General features: G+C 41.9%; 1 protein-coding gene across 3 annotated transcripts; it reads right to left on the minus strand.

Moving 5' to 3' along the window:
* Nucleotides 1-2,482: 2,482 nt before the first annotated feature.
* On the minus strand, nucleotides 2,483-19,484 carry LOC115957384 (TMV resistance protein N-like). 3 transcript variants are annotated; one of them, XM_031075610.1, is made up of 5 exons: nucleotides 19,405-19,484; nucleotides 17,719-18,253; nucleotides 3,698-4,784; nucleotides 3,314-3,598; nucleotides 2,483-3,214 (listed from the first exon to the last, which is right to left on the minus strand). In XM_031075610.1, the coding sequence occupies exons 2-5, from the start codon at nucleotides 18,207-18,209 to the stop codon at nucleotides 2,732-2,734; spliced, it is 2,346 nt and encodes a 781-aa protein (XP_030931470.1). In that variant the 5' UTR covers nucleotides 18,210-18,253; nucleotides 19,405-19,484; the 3' UTR covers nucleotides 2,483-2,731. The 3 variants fall into 3 exon arrangements, with proteins under 3 accessions (XP_030931470.1, XP_030931471.1, XP_030931472.1); XM_031075611.1 differs by having other exon boundaries at nucleotides 17,719-18,271; nucleotides 19,405-19,451; XM_031075612.1 differs by lacking the exon at nucleotides 2,483-3,214 and having other exon boundaries at nucleotides 3,343-3,431; nucleotides 3,539-3,598.
* Between the last annotated feature and the right edge of the window lie 279 nt (nucleotides 19,485-19,763).

Consider the following 19,763-nt stretch of genomic DNA (forward strand, 5'->3'; position numbering starts at 1 on the left):
GGGTTTTTAAAAAAAAAACCTGAAGCGGGTCTGGGTCGGGTTCGGGTTTTATAAAAAATCCGAGACCTGACCCGAAACCCTGCCCGGTTAAAAACCCAGCACCTAAAATTACAAAAATACCCTGTATATATATATTCCTATATTCTAACCCTAATCCCTCATTTCTTCACTCTTCAGCAGCCGACACTCACACTCCCTCAGTCCTCACTCCTCACCTCAGTCCGGCAGTCCCTCATTTCAGCTCAGTCCGACACTCCCTCTCCCTCAGCTCACGCAATTAGCCAGTCCGACACTCCCTCACTCCCTCAGTCACGCCTCCCTCGCCTCTTCACCCTCACTCCGAATAGAGAAAGAGACACCCTCCACCGTGACGCCTCATTCCGCCACATCGGCAGCCACCACACTTATAAGTTTTACTTCTTCTTTTTATTTTTTTTTTGTTTCTAAATTTTGGATTTGATTGGTTAGAAAAATGTAACCAAAAACGAAAATGAATTCTCAACTTCTAATTCCAGTTTTACTCGTTAGTTTCTTTCTTTGTACGCTTTTCTCTTTTGTTGTTTCTATTTTTTTTTTTTTTTGGGGGGGGTAGAAATAGAATTGTTTGATTCCTTAAGTTCTGTTTGGTTCTCTCAATAAAAAGTTTTGTTTTTGGTTTGCTAGAAGTTGTTTTTTAAACATCTCTAATGATTTGGTTGGTGATTTTTTGTATGATGGAATTTGTTGAATTTTTATGGGTTATATTTTTGTACTATTTTTTGAATTTGAATCATGCTCTTGGCTGGTTTTTGTTTTACAATTTTGGAATATTTTTTTTCAGTGTTTCATTAAAATTTGTTTGGAGGTTTTGATTGTGTGGTGGTTCATTGAATTTGTTGTGGGTTTAGAGGTTTTCAATTTTTTAGCTGTGGGTTAGTTTTAAGGTTCGAAAATGATTTCGTATGTATTTCCTTTTACTTAAATGAATGGTTCTATATTTTGATAGTTTTGAACAATAAATGGTGTTTAAACATTTCTCTTGCAAATTCCTACAATTTGTCCTCTAGGTAACAAATATTGAGCTGTTGTATTCTGTGAGAGAGAATATTTTAACTTCTTTTAAAAAAATTTAATGTTAATCATAAATTAACTCTGTTTGAAATTTATTTTCAATTAACAGGAGAACCAGGAAGACTAATTCGCGAACGCTATAGAACAACTTCTCAAGTGGTCCAGAACCAAGTTAGAAGCTTTGCAATTTCACTGTTGATATATGTATCGGACTGATTTGGCATTTGGCATTTGGGCCACGTTACCTAGGCTTGAATTGGAATATGCAGGCTTGAATGTAGGCAAAAATAAATTTGCGCTGAACTTTTTTTTTTTTTGGTTGGCATTGGGCCCAATCCCTAAACGGGGCCCACGGGGCCTGGCTGGGGCGGGTCCGGGCCTGGGAAAAAAACCCGGTACCCTAAACAGGCCGGGTCTGGGCCACGGGTCTTGCTCTGCAGGTCGGGTCCGGGTATGGAAAAACCCGACCCGAACCCGACCCATTGCCATTCCTACAAACAATCACACCCTTTTAGAAATTTATAAACAAAATATTTTTGTCCTTATTCAGGGGAAGACACACGCAATAAAGACCACCTCTTTGTATTTGCTTTACTTCACTTCGGGACAACCGAACAAGCTCAGGTTAAGTTCTCCCTCTATTAGCTTGAGGGGCCCTGTAACTGTAAGCCTGAATTATTCTCTTGTAACTCTCCTTCAGATAAGCTAATTCAATACAATCCAATTTTCCAAATCTTTTTGGTTATGCAACCAAAAGGTTTCTTATCGTTAAGAATTTAAGATTTTTTTCCCCACATTAAACAATGTTATCTTTTTATTACATGGGCTTACTCGTGTATTAATTCCAGAATCCCATTTCTACGAATTCCAACGTTACTATTTCAACGTATAACGGAGAGAAATGTAATAAATGTGAAAAATCAAAGATGTAGTGAGTATCGAAAGCAGCGACATGTGAAGGAATCTAAAATAAATAAATTTAGAGGAATAAATGGGTGTTAAGAAAGCTAGTGCGACATGTAGTTTTGTAAATAGAAGATACAAACGGCAGGTAGCTTAGAAGTATTTAGAGTGGCGTTAGTTAGTTATAGATTAATCCACGTGGAAGCTGGCTTGGAGTTTGTTATGCCATGTCATTGTCAGCTGTTCTGTTATAGCAGTAGTTAGTTTGTTACTTTTCTTTCCACTAACTCAGTTAGTGTGCGTAGTGCACGATGTGTACTGTTCACGAATTTACAAATTTCACTTATCAACAATTTTTTCATTAAAAATAGATTCCACGGTATTATTTACAGATTTTAAAATTATTTTGCTATAATATTTTTCAATTTTCAGTTTTCAACTATATCCAAACATACCCTAAATATATATTATGAACAGTGCTGTAAAATTCTTTTCTAAGCTTAATGCAATATTCAATTTTTTCTTTCTGAATAATACAATATTTATTCAATCTCAATAAAGTGAAAACCATGATATAGTTCAAAGTTTACAATTTTTTAATAAAAGAATACTTAAAAAAAAAAAAAAAAATCTTGCATGGCCCGTTCGACTGTTCAGGAGGACAACCTTGATCCATCATCTTGAACCTTTGAAAAATTCCTTCTCATGAAAAGAAAAACGTGAAAAAAATAAACTTCTGAAAATATTTTCTACCCATACTCATACCGGTCTTTTTTTATCATTCCTCACCTAATTTTGAGCATCCAAATACATAGAATTCTTTCAGGTACTCCATTCTAAAAACGGCACGTGGAAGACCCACCAGATTTTCGCAATGGCTTAAATTCAATAAAGTCAGACCAGTTAAATGTTCAATTGACGAAGGTAGATATTTAATTGCAGTACCATTTAAATGAAGCTCCCGTAACCGTTCCATGTCTTTTAGAAATTCTGGAATCTCCTTGACTTTGGAGCAGCCAGAAAGGATAAGAATTTCTAGAGATTTCATTTCAAGCTTGGGTGGGAGACTTTTAAGACTTGTGCAATCTTTCAGATTCAACAAAGTAAGGCGTTTAAGTACACCAACGGATGGGTGAACCTCAACTAAACTTGTACAGCCTTCAAAATCTATTCTCTTAAGCCATGGAGCCTTTGAGAAGTCTGGAGTACTAATAAGATTTCGGGAGTGACTGAGTTTGATGAACTTTAAATTGTTCAATTGCTGTTCAAAAAATAAATTAAAAAAGTGTAGAATGGTTGCTCATTAGAATTTATTTTTTATAAAATAAATAATATAGAGAAGTTGAGGAAACAACGTTACCTTTACTCCCTTCCAAAGTAGTTCAATATTGCTATGACACATTGTAAGTTTAACAAGCTCCCCAGGTTCGAAATTTGGTGGCAAAGATTTTGAAGGATACCCATTCCATTCAACAAATCTTAACCGATTAGGAAAATGTGTGAGTCCATGCTGAAGTTGCACATTGTAAATTTTGAGCAATTGAAGATTAGGAATCTTTAAAAAGGCTTTTGGATGCCAATGTACCTTTTTTTGTACAGGCAAGTTGAGGACTATACTAGTAGTTTTAAAAGTAGTTTTTGTTCCCTAACAATCATGAACAAGGAAAAGGGATTAGTGAATTGCATAATAAGAATACAAGATTACATAAATGTTTAAGTTGAAGATTTCTACGTAATTGCTTACTATATTAAGCACAGCGTCAATGTCCTCTGGCAACCATAGTCTACTTCGTCTGGGAGGCCATTTAGGAGATTCTCTACAAACTATTTCCCGGCCCATTTGTTGAACTAGAGGATGCATCCATAAGCTGTTCTTGTCTAAAGATAAATTTAAGAGAGATTTATCCACAAGAATCCTTAATCCAATTTCTGGGCAAAGTTCAAGAGTGTCTAGTATATCTACTGTGCGATTTCGGTCCTCCCCATTGAAGAAACATGCCATATGTAGAAATATTTCTTTTTCTGTTTCTCCTAGACCATCATAACTTATTTGAAATACTTGAAAAAGTTCTGTTGGAATATTATTTTCAAGCCCATCTAAACAGCTTTTCCATGCAGGGATGCTTCCGCCGACTAGATGAGAACCCAAAACCTTAATTGCTAAAGGATGGCCGCGAGCATAACTGACAACATGTTTGGACATCTCCTTATAACCTTCAGGAGTGTGTTCACTGCCGAAACATGTCGAGCTGAAAAGACGAAGAGCCTCATCATTACTCATTTCCGCAGGGCTATATATTTCATTAACTCCTAGTGTCATTAGCAAACCTTGATTTCTCGTTGTAATGATAATTCTACTGCCTGGACCATACCACCTACGCTCTCCAACCAAAGAGTGTAATTGAACCCTATCATTAACGTCATCAAAAACGAGAAGTACCTTTTTATTACATAGCCTGCGCTTGATCAATCGGACTCCTGCGTCCTCACTTTCAAATCTTATATTTCTTTCCATCAAGATGTCAGAAAGAAGTTTTTTCTGCAAATAAACTAAACCCTGTCTTTCATATGTTTCTCTAACATCGTGGAGAAAGCTACTAGCTTCAAATTGATTAGAGAAGCTATCATAAACCACTCGTGCAATGGTTGTCTTACCGATACCACCTGTCCCATATATCCCAATCATGCGAACATCAGTCAAACCTATTTTTAATTCTGAATATACTTCCCATACACGAGATTCTATTCCAACCAAGCCCTCGTTTTGTTTTATGGAACTCAGTGTTTGGAGTATCTTCTCAACAATTGGTTCTATATATTCTGACTCCTGCCTGCAAATAACAAGTCGTCTTCTCAGCTTTCACTCACAAACGAAGTGTAGTGCTTCCTGTTATGAGCCGTTTGTATTAAACTACATGTTGTGTGAAATATTATGCTTTGGTCATTAGGTGTTAGTGTTTTCATTCTTCTAATTTTTTTTCTAATCAGCAGGGTCGTTAGTTTGACAGTCTTGCGATTTTAGTGGGATAGTTGTGACAATCATAAGGTTGTTGGACTGACCCTCAACGGCTAGCTAGTATACAGTAACTATCTAACAAACTCTGTTACACTATGTTTCTAGTATATAAGAACAGAGCAACTGTATTTTCCGTTTGAGAGAAGGTGAAAATTAATTTCTTCACTACTTCTTGGACTAATATCTTGACCAATATTATGGTTTTTTTCTTGTTGAGACTAGCTCTACCCGTGTAGCCCAAGAAGTAGTGAAGAAATTAATTTTCACCTTCTCTCAAACGGAAAATACACTAGGTTGCACTGACACGCCATTTTTGGCGATGTGTCGGTGTCCGACACGTGTCGGACACGGATACCGGCATGACTCGTCAGACTTCGGTGTCCGAGTGGTGTCGTTTTTTTTTTTTGTGCTTCTCCCACACGGCACCGACGCGGCGCATACACGCCAGCAGTGGGAAAAAAAAAACAAAAAAACAAAAATTCAAGATTTTGATAGATGGACAAATCCTTATTGTTGATTTTGTGATATACCCTTGAGTGAGTATTGAGAAATCTCACATCGGAAACCCACACAGCCCAATCATTGGTTTCCTTCTGTCCCTCGCCGACACTACATTGGGCCGATCGGCGAGTTGGCGAGCTCCCTCTGTCCCTCTGTCCCTTCTGATCTCTCTCTCTCTCTCTCTCTCTCTCTCTCTCGGCGTGGACAGGGTCCGAGCTTCTCTTCTCTCTCTCTCTATTTCACGATTTTTCTTTCTTTCTTTTATCTGCTGATTGCTTTGGACCTTTGGTTTGGTGTACTGTGGTGTGTTTTATTTATAACACCCAAAGCTTCTTCTTTTTTTTTTTTTAATCCAACTCACTATATGTATATATATTTTTTGTTTCTTTACTCAGCCTTGCCTTATAAATTATAATGTTTATTATGAATTTAGTGATTTTTGTTTTTGTGTGTCCTGCTATAGTTTTATTTATTTATTAAAGTTAAATATTGTAGGTGATTTTACTAAAGTTTGTTTTTGTGATTTTTGTTTTTGTGTGTCCTGCTTGTTTTCCTTTTATGTTTTTAGTTTGATGTTGAATGTAGCCTATTTAAACTTTTGGTTTGTACTCTAAACATTTTATGAGTATTATTGTACTACTTTGGATGTTAGTTTACTTATTTGTAGTTCATAAACGTATTTTATGTCTAAAAATATTAAAAAATATGCGTAAATATAAAATTTAATTAATTATTTAATTGTCGTGTCCACGCCGTGTCGTGTCCTTATTTTTCAAAAATTGCCGTATCTCCGTATCCGTGTCTGTGTCTGTGTCCGTGCAACATAGAGTAAAGTTTCCAGAAGATTATTTACAAAAATTTATTTGAAATCAAGTTTGTTGCATCAAGGTATTTTATTTGAATTCTTTCTAATTAAAATTTCAAATTCTAGTAAGTATGCGGTTATTAGTAATATGATCCTGATTTTAATTCTGATATATATTTCAAAGATGAGATGTGTGAGGCCAAAGAATTTGACAACCCCAGCTCGCTTTATACTGGGCCCAAGACCCACGCCGAGGAGGGAGAAACGGCCGAGGACAGACAAAGAAAGCCCAAATGGCCTAGAAACGTTGCTGAGGACGATCCTGCTCTTGGCATCCCAAATCCCAAGAGGAGAGAACAGCACACCGGCAAAGGCAGCCTCCCAGAGCGCCCCCAGGAAAAGGATAAGTACAGTAGGATACCCATAGGCGTATGGTGCAGGAGCAATCCAAGGAGAAACTGTCACCTCCGCATTGAATGCACCCAACTAACGTTCTGGCCACATTAATGAGGAAATGACCCCTGAACAGTGTAGCCTTGGTTGCCGCAACTCACAGAGGGTTTGGGAAGGTGGCTGATGGGATGAACACTCGAGTAATGACCTGCATGATCAACAGGTGGAGGGTCAAGATTGACTGGAAAGAAGTATATAATGTGAGAGACCCTCCAAGAATGGGGGATCGCGAAAAAAAGAGAGGAAGAGAGAAAAAGGAGAAGATGGTAATAGCCTGCATGGTCTTGGAAACCTCTATAACCTAGTACTAAAGGAAGAAAAAGGATATTAAGTTCCTCGGACGAAACATCCGAGGACCAAATTTCAGGCTTTAATCCATATCCTTGTTACTCAGTTCGTTTATAACCGTGTCTAGTTGTTATAATCCAAACTAAGACCTAGCTCTTAAACCCATTCTCTACAAATTTATTGTATTGGGCTAGTTGGGCTTGAAACCATTCATCCAACAGGAGAAGTGCTCGAACTCAGTCCCTACAATTGGCGCCGTCTGTGGAGAAGAACTTGTGTGTTAGTAAAGGCAACAATTAGGCATGGTAGGATCAAGCCCTCATCAAGCAGGCTCCCATCAGCCCGAACCAGCCAAATCCCAACAACAGGGTAACTTTCCTAACTCCGAACGTGATTGAAACGAAGAGAATGAAAGGTTTCGAGAGGGAAGCGTAAACACCACTCAAACCAACAAAAGTTACTCTCGCGCGGGTAGTCACATGCTTCAGAGACAAAATAACAATCGGGCCCCGCAACCAGAAGAAGTTAAGAGTCATATGTCGAAAAAACAGAACGATAAGCGGGCCATGCAGCGAGAAATAGACGATTTGAAGAGAAAGCTGCACCATACACAGTAAAGGCAATCTCGTTCTAGGCTTGACACGCCCTCTGACGATGAAAGTGACGATGACTATAGACGAAGATCGAGGACTCCTCCAAGTGAGACATTTTCCCATGAAGAAGAACACTACCGGAGGCGTAGGCGTAGAAGCCCATCTCCTAGGGGCTTGGGAAACGATGCCATGAGCAGGGCATTGGATCAACTCTCCAAGTCATCTTTCATGCATCACATAGAAGGGGCCATACTTCCTCGACGATTCCAGCAGCCAACCTTCGCCATTTACAATGGTAAAACAGACCTTGTGGAGCATGTGAGCTAGTTCAACCAAAAGATGGCTGTCCATTCTAGGAACAAGGTGCTAATGTGTAAGGTTTTCCCGTCCAGCTTGGGACCAGTGGCGATGAGGTGGTTTAATGGTCTAAAGGCAAACTCCATAGATTCGTATAAGCAGCTGACCCAAACTTTTGGCTCCCGCTTTATTACAAACCGCAGAACCCCTCGGCCTTTGAGTGCTTTGTTGTCGCTATCCATGCATGATAGAGAAATTTTAAAGGCCTACTCAGACAGATATTAGGAGACATACAATGAAATGGAAGACAATTTTGACAACGTCGCCATTATCACTTATAAAAATAGTCTCCCAGCCGATCACGGCCTGAGGAAGTCTCTGACTAGCATGCCCGCCACCAGTATGCGCCAACTGATGGATCGGATCGATAAGTATAAGCGAGTGGAAGAAGACCAGTTGTAGGGAAGAGGAAAAGAGAAGGTTATCCCTCAGGAGAGGAGAGATTTCAAGTCAGACCGGTATAGCAGCAACCGCTAGAGGAGAGACTTCGTAGGGCAACCTGGAACAACCAACGCACAGACTGCCAATGTCGTATTCCGAGAACCAGTACATCAAGTGTTGGAGAAAATCAAGAACGAGCCATAATTTAGGTGGCCGAATAAGATGGCGAGAGAACCCTCGAGGCACGATCAGAACTTTTATTACCAATACCACCAAGACCACGGGCATACCACGGAGAACTGCAAGAACCTCTGGAACCACTAGACCAGCTAGTCCAGGAAGGAAAGCTGAAGCACCTTTTGCATCATTCCAGTGGTCATCAAGAAGCCAGGAGGGATGCTGCCCTAAGGCCACCCGTAGGAACGATCAGCGTAATTGTGGCCACACCAGGGAGAACAGGCATGCGCCCTGCATGAGTGTTATCGGTGGCTCAACTGCCTGCCGAGAAGTCCCAACCAGGGCCGAAAGAAGGCCAGGATAAACTTTCATCTTGTCTTGAGTTTTTCAGAGGAGAACAAGATCGGAACCATCCAGCCCCACGACGATGCGCTGCTGATCACCCTCAGAATTGGGGACTACGATATGAAAAGAGTGATGGTCGATGGCGACAGTGCGGCCGAGGTTATGTACCCCAACCTCTACAAGGGGCTGGGATTAAAACCAGAAGATTTGATGCCCTATAACTCTCCTCTGATAAGTTTCGACGAGAAGCTTGTCATTCCAAAGGGCATGATTAGGCTGCCCATTCAAATCGGCCCAGAGATAGTGGAGGTGAACTTCATCACGGTGGACATCTATTCCCCCTATACAGCCATCGTTGGCAGGCCCTGGCTCCATACCTTAGAGGCTGTTGCCTCCTCATTGCATCAGAAGGTGAAATTCCCGTCGGGAGACCAAGTTCTCGAAATCCATGGTTGCCAACCCACGACGAGGCAATGTGTGGTGGCGGCTGTCTCACATCGGCTCGATGTGGAATCCTCGGCCTCCGCTGAGAAGAATTTATAGTAATCAAGGGCCCCGATTTTACCCCCTAAAGCAGCCGCTGAGGAAGCAAAATGCGAAGATTTAGAAGAAGTGGTTATTGGCGGCGACCCGGAGAAATTCTTTCGGGTAGGGGCTCAACTGCCTCTTCAGGAGAAGGAGGAGTTAATTGAGTTTCTTAAAAGAAACATTGATGTATTTGTATGGGATGCCTGCGATGCCTCCGGGATTGACCCAGCCTTCATCTGTCATCACTTCAATGTCAACCCGACCGTCACGCCCAAGAAGCAACCACCGCGTCGCCCGTCAAGAGAGCATGCCGATGCGATTAGGGATGAAGTGGCGAAGCTTAAACGTGCTGGGGCAATCAAAGAGGTCTTTTATCCCGAATGGCTGGCCAACATTGTGGTGATCAAAAAGAAAAGCGGGAAATGGCAAATTTGTGTGGACTTCACCGACCTAAATAAAGCGTGTCCAAAAGACCCGTTCCCTATACCTCGGATAGAGTAGTTGGTGGATGTGACAGCAGGCCATCCTCGGATGAGTTTCTTAGATGCCTTTCAAGGCTACCATCAAATACCGCTAGCGCTGGAGGATCAGGAAAAAACAACCTTCATGACACCAACAGGGAATTACCACTATAAGGTAATGTCGTTTGGTCTGAAGAACGCAGGATCCTCTTATTAGAGGATGATGACAAGAATGTTCGAACCACAGTTAGGCAAGAGCATTGAAATCTATGTCGATAACATGATGATGAAGAGTAAAGTGGTGTTCGAGCATTTAGGGGACCTCGGCAGCACCTTTGGCGTCTTAAGGAAGCATAAGTTGCGCCTGAATGCTTCCAAGTGCTCATTTAACATGGGATCAGGCAAGTTTTTGGGGTACATCATTACTCATAAGGGAATTGAGGTTAACCCCAACCAGATCAAGGCTATAAATGACCTAAAACCACTGCAAAACGCAAAAGAGATCCAAAAACTTACTGGGATGATCGCAGCCCTCAATCGATTCATTTCCAGGTCGGCGGATAGATGTAGACTGTTCTATCTCTTGATCAACAAGTGGAAAGGGTTTGAGTGGTCTGAGAACTGTGTTGTGACCTTCCAGCAACTCAAGTAGTATCTATCCCGACCACCTATCATGTCCAGCCCTGAGGCCGATGAAGTTTTGTACGCATATATTGCTGTGGCCCCCCATGCTGTGAGCTTGGTGCTAATACGGGATGAAAATGGCCTCCAAAAGCCAGTTTATTACGTGAGTAAATCGCTGTATGAAGCTGAGGTTAAATACCTACCCCTGGAGAAGGCCATACTGGCTGTGGTCCACGTTACGCAAAAGCTTCCTCATTATTTCCAAGCCCACATAGTGGTTGTTCTAACCCAACTACCCTTGAAGTCTGTACTTCGAATTGCTGATTACACTAGAAGGATTGCCATATGGAGCACAATTCTGGGAGCTTTTGACATCAAGTACATGCCTCGGACCTCCATAAAGGTCCAGGTCCTAGCTGACTTGGTGGCCGAATTTGCTAAACCACCGGTAGAAATAGTAGCAAAGGAACGGAACATGGATGAAAAATCGGTTGGAGTAATCTCTACGTCGGGACCCCCACGATGGAAGGTGTACGTTGATGGAGCAACAAATCAAAGGGGGTCTGGAGTGGGGCTAGTCCTAATATCTCCTCAGAAAACTATTATAGAGAAATCCCTAAGACTTGGGTTCTCGGCCACAAACAACGAAGCTGAGTATGAAGCCTTACTACAAAGAATTGCCATGGTGCAGAAAATGGGAGGAAAAGCAGTGGAGATGTACTCGGACTTGAGACTGGTAGTAGGCCAGGTAAAGGGGGAATTAGAGACCAGGGACGCAAGGATGCAAAAGTACTTAAGTCGGGCCAAACACTTGCAACCGGGCTTCGGTTTTTTCAGCTTGTCGCACGTCCCCAGAAGTGGAAACACTCATGCAAATTCACTAGCCACACTTGTCACCTCCTCGGTAGGGGATCTGCCTCGAATTATTCTTGTCGAGCATCTGGACAGAGCGAATGAAGTAGCCAAAGGCATGGTCCATGTTCATGAGGTTAAAGTAGGCCCTAGCTGGATGGACCTTATGGTGAGGTTCCTCAAAGATGACATCTTGCTTGAGGAAAAGTCGGAGGCGGAGAAAATACGAAGAAAAGCTCCTCCGTTCTGGTTGTCCGAGGACCACAAATTGTACAAACGCTCATATTCCAGGCCATATTTACTGTATGTCCACCCTGAGACATCAGAACTACTGCTTGAAGAACTGAACGAAGGGATTTGCGGGAGTCACACAGAAGGAAGATCTCTGTCGCACCGAGCCATTACCTAAGGATATTGGTAGCCGGGGATACAGAAGGAAGCCCTAGAATATGTTAAAAAGTGTGACTAGTGCCAAAGGTTCGCCCTGAATATTCATCAGCCAAGCGGGATCCTCAACCCTCTGTCCAGTCCATGGTCGTTCGCCTAGTGGGACCTGGATATTGTAGGACCTTTACCAGAGGCAGCAGGAAATAAGAGATATTTACTAGTCGGCATAGATTACTTCACCAAATGGGTCGAAACTGAGCCCCTGGCCAACATCAGGGATGTGGATGCTAAGAAATTCGTCTGGAGAAACATTGTTACACGATTCGGGGTCCCTCACACCCTCATTTCAGACAATGGACTCCAGTTTGACAGCAAGGCCTTCAGAAGATACTGTTGCGAGCTGGGGATCACTAACAGGTACTCAACTCCAACTTATCCTCAAGGAAACGGGCAAGCTGAGGCTGTCAACAAGGTCATAGTTAACGGGCTTAAGAAGAGACTAGATGACACCAAGGGAAGATGGGTGAAAGAGCTGTCGCACGTCTTATGGACTTATCGGACTACACCACAGCAGTCAACAAGGGAGATACCTTTTGCCATGACCTATAGGGCTGAGGCTGTTATCCCTCTAGAGGCAAACTTCCCAACGCTGAGGACGAGCTCCTTCACCCTAGACAGTAACGACGAACTACTGGGGAAGAACCTAGATCTGATCGACGAACGAAGAGAAAAGGCAATGGTCCAGTTGGCCTATTACCACCAGAAGCTCAAACAGGGATATGATGCCAACGTGAAGCTTAGATCGCTAACATCAGGGGACTTAGTGCTGAGAAAAGTTGTGGGTACTGCCAAAAACCCATCTTGGGGAAAGCTTGGACCCAACTGGGAAGGGCTATACCGAATTACTTCAGTTGCGGGAATAGGAGCATACTACCTAGAAGACTTAGATGAAAAAGCTGTACCTCATCCATAGAATGTAAATAACCTGAGAAGGTATTATTATTAATAAAAGCATTTATCTAGTTCAAATTTTAAGTACATCTTGATTACACGTCTCGCATTCTGGTAACCATCTAAGTACTAGACAGAACCAAGGTCTTGCATGGTCCTCGGACTCAAACCTATAAGGAAACTAGCTACTCTAAGAAAATCTAAGTACTAGACAGAACCAAGGTTTTGCATGGTCCTTGGTTCAAACCTATAGGGAAACTGGTTACTTCAAAGAAAATCTAAGTACTAGACAGAACCAAGGTCTTGCATGGTCCTTGAATTCAAACCTATGGGGAAACTAGTTATTTCAAGGAATATCTAAGTACTGGACAAAACCAAGGTCTTGCATAGTTCTCGAACTCAAACTTTTGGGGAAACCAGATACTTCAAGGTTCGTAAAGGTTGTGAATGTGGCTTAAGTACACGCTCGGTACCTCGGATCATACACTTAACCCCCTAAAAACATGGATAGACGCAAACTAAGCGCCGCCTTAATGCCGGTGAGTTAGAACTTGACGTTTCAATTTCAATTACGATACGTACACCCAGCAGCAATGGTGTGTATGCGGAGCTTAAAGTTTAAATTGGTAGAATCATTTCTTTTAAATTAAAGTTCACCATCCCTCATGCCCTGTGTCAAGCGATTCATGGACGGATGTTGACGTCTTATTACCAATTGTTCATTTCAATTTTTTGATAATTAGGGTTGTAAAGCTGCTTAGAATAACCAATTCACAAGGTACAAGGTTCACGGTAATAACAATGGTAGTAATGACAGTAAACACATGTGGTCAAAAATTTTTACTACATACATTCTGAGGCCCTTAGAACCAAAAAAAAAAGAGGCACTAACTAAAAAAACAAACTATATTAAAGCTGATACAAAATTGGCCGAGACCCCTACTTCTTCAACTTTGTTTTAGCCCCTTACTCGGAAAGCTGAGCAAGATTGGCCTCAAGACCCTTGGAGACATCAGCCGGGGGAATGGTCTGAAGGGGCTGAACCAAGAAAGCTAGCTCCTCGGCATGAGAGGCCTGAGCATTGACTTTAGACTCGGCAGCCTTTTGGGGCGCTTCAGGATTCGAACTTCCATATGTTTCTGTCGCCCCAGGAAGGTTGCCCCCCTCGGCTAGATCGTCGGAAGTGACACGGCTAGAGCAGCCTCAGCCTCTTCTGGAGCACTCACAGCTGACAGGGGCAGCCTCACGGATGGCCAGAGGATAGTATACCTTCTCCACCTTCCACAGGTCGAATGAAGCCTCAACCCCAGCCTATTCGAGGGCTTCATTCTAGACCTGGGAGCAGTAAAGCTTGCATACTCAAGGGATTTGAGCCTTAAGAATGGCCTGGGTCTCAGCCACCCTCGAGTCATAAGCCTCCTCATTGGCTTTCTCTATGGAGCTCTCGGCTTCCGTCCTGGCAAATTCAGCTTCCGTCTTGGCCCTCAGAGCTTCGTCCCTAGCCCACTCCGCAACATTTTTTGTTTCCTCCGCCTCAACCAGTTTCTTCTTTAGATCAATGATTTGCTCCTTAGCAATCTTCAGCTGATCTTCAGTTTCAAGTAGGTGTTTTGTCTGGTTTTCGGCCTGCTTTTGGGCACTGGTGAGGCCTGATTCGGCACTGTCCCTGGCCCTGGTCATTTCTTTCAGATCCTTCCTGGCCTTAGAGAGGTCAGCTTCAGAGTTCTTGAGGGTCCATACAGCATCCACGTGCTTATTACGTTCAAGCTCCAAGGACTTGCTCTGCTCCTTAGCCTCATCCTCTAGCCTATAAGTGGCCTAGATTACCTACCAGTTGGGACAAACACACGATAAATGGGAAATCAAGAAGCAGAAATCAACAAAGTCACAAGTGTAAGAAACCTTACCATGCCCAAATACCTCTTGATGTTAAGACCTCTTGCCTCCTCAGACCCCTCAACTCGTCCATATCGTCAAGGAGTAGCAGGGTCCTTTCCAACGCGTCGGCCACAAAAGTGCCTTCGCCGCCCTGGAAGTCCCTTAGGGAAGTGTCGTTCATCAGTGGCTCCCTATGAAGCATTGGGGCAGGAAGCCAAGCCTATGGCGCAAGTTAGGCATCAACCTCTTTTCCCTGGCCTTGATGCCTAATCTTTAATTGTTTTTAAGCTTGCAGGGCTTCACCTTCCTCTTGAGATGAGCGAGACTTCCCCCCATCCATTGGCTCTTTACCCTTAGAGCTCCTCTTCCTTTTCGGGTTGGTGGGCTCAGGCCGAGGAGGCAGATTTGATTGGAGAGGAGCAAGAAGTTTGGATCGGGGAGATGGTGGCCGCGATCGGGTTGGTGAAGGCCTGGTCTAAACAGGTTAAGGCTATGGTGGAGGAGGAGGAGGCTTGGATTGCGACCTCCCTGGTGCATCCTTCCCCGGCTAGCCCTCAATCAAGTCGAACAAGTTAGTCGGGGGCTTTCTCTTAAAACCCATCTCAGCCTGAGAAGATGTCTCCACTGACAAGAGATCCGCCTTGGACAAAGCGAGGTCACCAAAGTCACCAGAAGGATCCTAGGACGGACTAGCTTGGTCAAATACACTGAATCCTTCTTCAAACAAACCCAAATCACCCTCGGCCTCCACTGCTTGGTGGGACGAAGAAGAGCCTATCAACAAGATACCCTCTGGGATGGGAGATCCTTCGGGAATCAAAAACCTGTGCTTTACTACAGCGATTTTCTGAAGCCGAGGATTGTTAGCTCTGATCACGTGCTTCGGGGCGGTGAATGACTTCTGGATAGGATTGTACCCTAAGATCTTGTGAGCAGCTCTGACCTGGTTGTCTGCTTTGTTTACAAAAATCGGTACCTTAAGAATAGTCTCTAAATCTCCCCAGTTGGTCAGGTGAAAGTGTCGTTGAAAGGCATGCAGATCTGTAAAAATAAAACATGTTCATATTAGTAGCCGAACCGTGTGAATCATGATGGCAAAGAAGATCAGCCCTCTCCTACTCTCGATACCCCACCTGGTTCCCCCTCCACTGTTGGGCAAGGAAGGCCATCGTGCCACTCCCCAGACACAATGAGAAAGTCTTTGTTTAACCTTTTGCTGGACTTAAGGAGACACTGAATAAGCCGAACCTTATCGTCCATCGTCTTCATATAGTAGGACTTGCCTTTTAGGAGTTGGAGGTTGTAGCACCAGTTTACATCGTGATGGGTTAATCTTAGCCCCATTTTCTCAAGCATCCACACAACCCAAGATTCTAAACACATTAGCAGCACACTGGGTGGGAGCTGAGCGGAAATGCCTAAGGTAATCCTTCATTACTGGCCCCATGGGGATTCTCATATCACCTTCTATAAAGGCGATTATAGGAATCACCACTTCGCCCCCATTTCTCCTAAAATGCCATTCCCCTTCCTCACAATTCCTCAAACCTACATTAGGGGGTATCCTATAATCAACGATGAATTTTTCCATCGCCTCCTCGGTCTCAACCAACTTTTTTAATTTACCCATCCCTAAAAACAATTAAAAAACTCAGGGAAAGACAAAGGAGGGAGAGGGGTAAGAGGAAAAGGAACTTAGAAGAGAGGGAACACGAGTTAGTGAGAGAAGAAAACTTACAGAAATGAGGAAAAGCTCCTCGGACAGGCTTTTTATGCTGGAAAGAGACTTGAGTTTGGCTGAAAGTTTGACTGAACTCAGGATATGTGCGCCAGAACTCTTAAGTGCAAAGGTAAAGAGACAAATCAGTTCAAATGAGTATTTATACCTACCATTAAAAGTAACTGTGCGGGCTTTCTCGCCCATAAAGGTAAGGAAAGCTCCACTGTTAGATCACCATCGCACCGTTGAACGTAGGGAGCACAGAGCCGCCAGTATTTAATGAAGACACGCTTCATATACCAAGGTGCCAGGAATGTGTCTCGAGCAAACGAAGAGGCTCTGACATTGATGGAGGACAAGACTTGACAAGCCATGACAGAGGCCCGATGTCACCAAAACCCTTCTCTTCGTCCGAGGAGTCAGACAGCAGGATTTTGAGGGCTATTGTGGGGCCAAAGAATTTGACAACCCTGGCCCGCTTTATACTGGGCCCAAGACCCGCGCCGAGGAGGGAGAAACGGACGAGGACAGACAAAGAAAGCCCAAATGGCCTAGAAACGTTGCTGAGGACGATCCTGCTCTTGGCATCCCAAATCCCAAGAGGAGAGAACAACACACCGGCAAAGGCAGCCTCCCAGAGCGCCCCCAGGAGAAGGATAAGTACAGTAGGATAACCATAGGCATATGGTGCAGGAGCAATCCAAGGAGAAACTGTCACCTCCGCATTGAATGCACCCAACTAACGTTCTGACCGCATTAATTAAGAAATGACCCTTGAACAGTGCGGTCTTGGTTACCATAACTCACAGAGGGTTTGGGAAAGTGACTGATAGGACGAGCACTCGAGTACTGACCTGTATGATCAACAGGTGAAGGGTCAAGATCGACTGGAAAGAAGTATATAACGTGAGAGACCCTCCAAGAATGGGGGATCGCGAAAAAAAGAGAGGAAGAGAGAAAAAGGAGGAGACGGTAATAGCCTGCATGGTCTTGGAAACCTCTGTAACCTAGTACTGAAGGAAGAAGAAGGATATTAAGTTTCTCGGACGAAACGCGCGAGGATCAAATTTCAGGCTTTAATCCATATCCTTGTTACTCAGTTCGTTTATAACCGTGTCTAGTTGTTATAATCTAAACTAAAACCTAGTTCTTAAACTCATTCTCTACAAATTTATTGTATTGGGCTAGTTGGGCTTGAGACCATTCATCCAACAGGAGAAGTGCTCGAACCCAGTCCCTATAAGATGCATTTAGATTGTTCCGCAATAGCGCATAGGATGGAGCTGTACATTGGCTAGAAGGCCATGACCCTTGCCCTTTTCCTTTTCTCTAAAAACGAAAATACTAGGTATATGTGCGTTGAGTTTTAGAAGGTATATATGCCCTATAAAATTAAAGTTGGTATCTAAAAGTGCAGTGAATTGAATAATGAAAAGAAAAAGGCTTACCCCTTCGGTATAACCCAACCACTGATATTGGCGACTTCTTTTAAAGCATCCCTCCATATTTTCACCTTCTCCTTAAAAGCTTCTTCATGATTCGTAAATGCTTCTCTAAAACTCCCTTCCTGCTTCCGTACCTCAGTTGGTTCAACATCAAAGAAAACTGGAAAAATTGTATGCCCCTTCATTTTTTGGCGGCATTCGACAATCTTTGTAAGTTCATCCAAGCACCAGCTAGAGGATGCATAGTTTTTTGAAAAAATAACAACTGAAAACCTTGATCCTTCAATTGCATTATAGAGTTCTGAAGGAATGGGTTTTCCTCTTTCGAGTACTTTATCATCCTTAAACGTGGAGATTCCTTTCTGAACCAAAGCAGCATATAGAAGACGCAAAATATTGTGACGGGTATCCTCACCTTTAAAATTAAGGAAGACATCGAAAATCCATCTACTGGTACGCAATGAAAAGGTGCTTCCGTCGTTTATAAGAGCCATCAGGTATACTATCTAGCAAAGTTGCTACGATGTTCTCTTCCAATCTTGAATGAACAAAAAAGCTATTGATATTAAGAATACACTTATAATTAGAGTTGGATCACAAAAAGAAACAGGTAAAAAAGGAAAAGGTTGATGTAGGGTTGCAGAGATTGAGAGAAGTGATCTTTTATCTTGAAATAGATATACACTAACTATTATTACTACCTCCAGTAGTACTTCTACCCTAAATTCACTAACTTTTAAGCAACCTGAGAGCTACCTGAAGAACAGGACTTAAAGTCTAGTCATGACAAAGAAGAAGGAAATTGCATGCTATTCAAATGACCACTCAAGGACTCTCCTCCAGAATGCCTCATATTCAATTACTAATTTTACAAAGGAGCAGCGAAAACAAAAGGAATCATTTTTATTTATTTATTTATTTATTTTTAAAACTTTCTACCAAAGTGCCTTATACCTCAATTGACACCTCTTACTATTTTCAACGAAGACATTCAAGATTCAAATCCTCTCTTGCCCAATTATTAAATTATCAAAAAAAAAAAAAAAAAATTCATTCATTATCAGAGAGGTACCTTTTGTCTTACTCATTAATCTAGCCCTATATATATATATATATATATATATTAATTTAAATTTTAAACATACCCTTTCTTTGTGAAAATTAAGAATGAAATCTTCCAACAACCCTTATCTAATCTAGCCATTTTAATCAGATTTAGCAACACAGTAAAAGGAAAAGAAAAAGGGTCATCAAAATGATCTCATTTTAAGAATTTAGCACCAACAAAGACAATTAAAAGCTACTCCACAACATCAATTAGGAGATTTTCTTTCTTTCGATTATTACACATATCAGAAAGAAAGAAATTAGAAAATAAACATGACAAATGGACATGAGTTTGCTACACACAACTATTCGAAGAATTTCACTTCCCATGACAAACCCCCCAAAAAAATAATTCATATTTTTAGCATAGAAGATGAACAGTGAACACTGATTTTTTTTTTTTTTTTTTCCTTCTTAAATGCAGAATTTCAGCCAAAGCATCATATAGTGGCAGAAGAATACTATATAAAGTATTGGAAATTAGATTCTCAAAAAAAAAAAAAATACGCAATAAAAAAAATGAAAAATGAAAAGAATTGAAAAGGTGGGTATTGGAAATGGTAAGGAATAGAGAAATGTTACCTGAAAGAGAAGAGAAGAGAAGGTGAGACTTTGTGGAGGAGATTGGATTTGACACACACCACACGCATTGTCAGTTCAATAAATACTTATTGAGGTTTGATCTTCTCAAATGAAAGAGACGACCGTTTTCATTTTCACACGTCACCTTTTACCAACTACCCCCGTTTAGGGTTTTTATTTTATTATTTTTAATTCATTTGTATTTTTTAAAATGTTATTTTTTTATGAATTTAAAATTGTTATTGGTACGCTGAAAATGATTAATCGCATATTTGCAATGCCCAAAAATATTTTTGTAATTATTTAAATAATCTTCTTAAAAAAAAAAAAAAATACACTTCTAGGAGAGGGTATGATTT

This window comes from Quercus lobata, chromosome 8 (assembly GCF_001633185.2).
Source record: "Quercus lobata isolate SW786 chromosome 8, ValleyOak3.0 Primary Assembly, whole genome shotgun sequence".
NCBI lineage: Eukaryota > Viridiplantae > Streptophyta > Magnoliopsida > Fagales > Fagaceae > Quercus > Quercus lobata.

What these genes read in the sequence shown, in the direction of transcription:
- LOC115957384 (XM_031075610.1), bottom strand. Translation starts at nt 18,209, where the DNA reads ATGGCTCTTATAAACGACGGAAGCACCTTTTCATTGCGTACCAGTAGA. An exon ending in TTGACGCTGTGCTTAATATA is followed by an intron (nt 3,599 to 3,697) that starts GTAAGCAATTAC and finishes CATGATTGTTAG; the next exon opens with GGAACAAAAACTACTTTTAA. An exon ending in TACTTTGGAAGGGAGTAAAG is followed by an intron (nt 3,215 to 3,313) that starts GTAACGTTGTTT and finishes TTTTTTGAACAG; the next exon opens with CAATTGAACAATTTAAAGTT.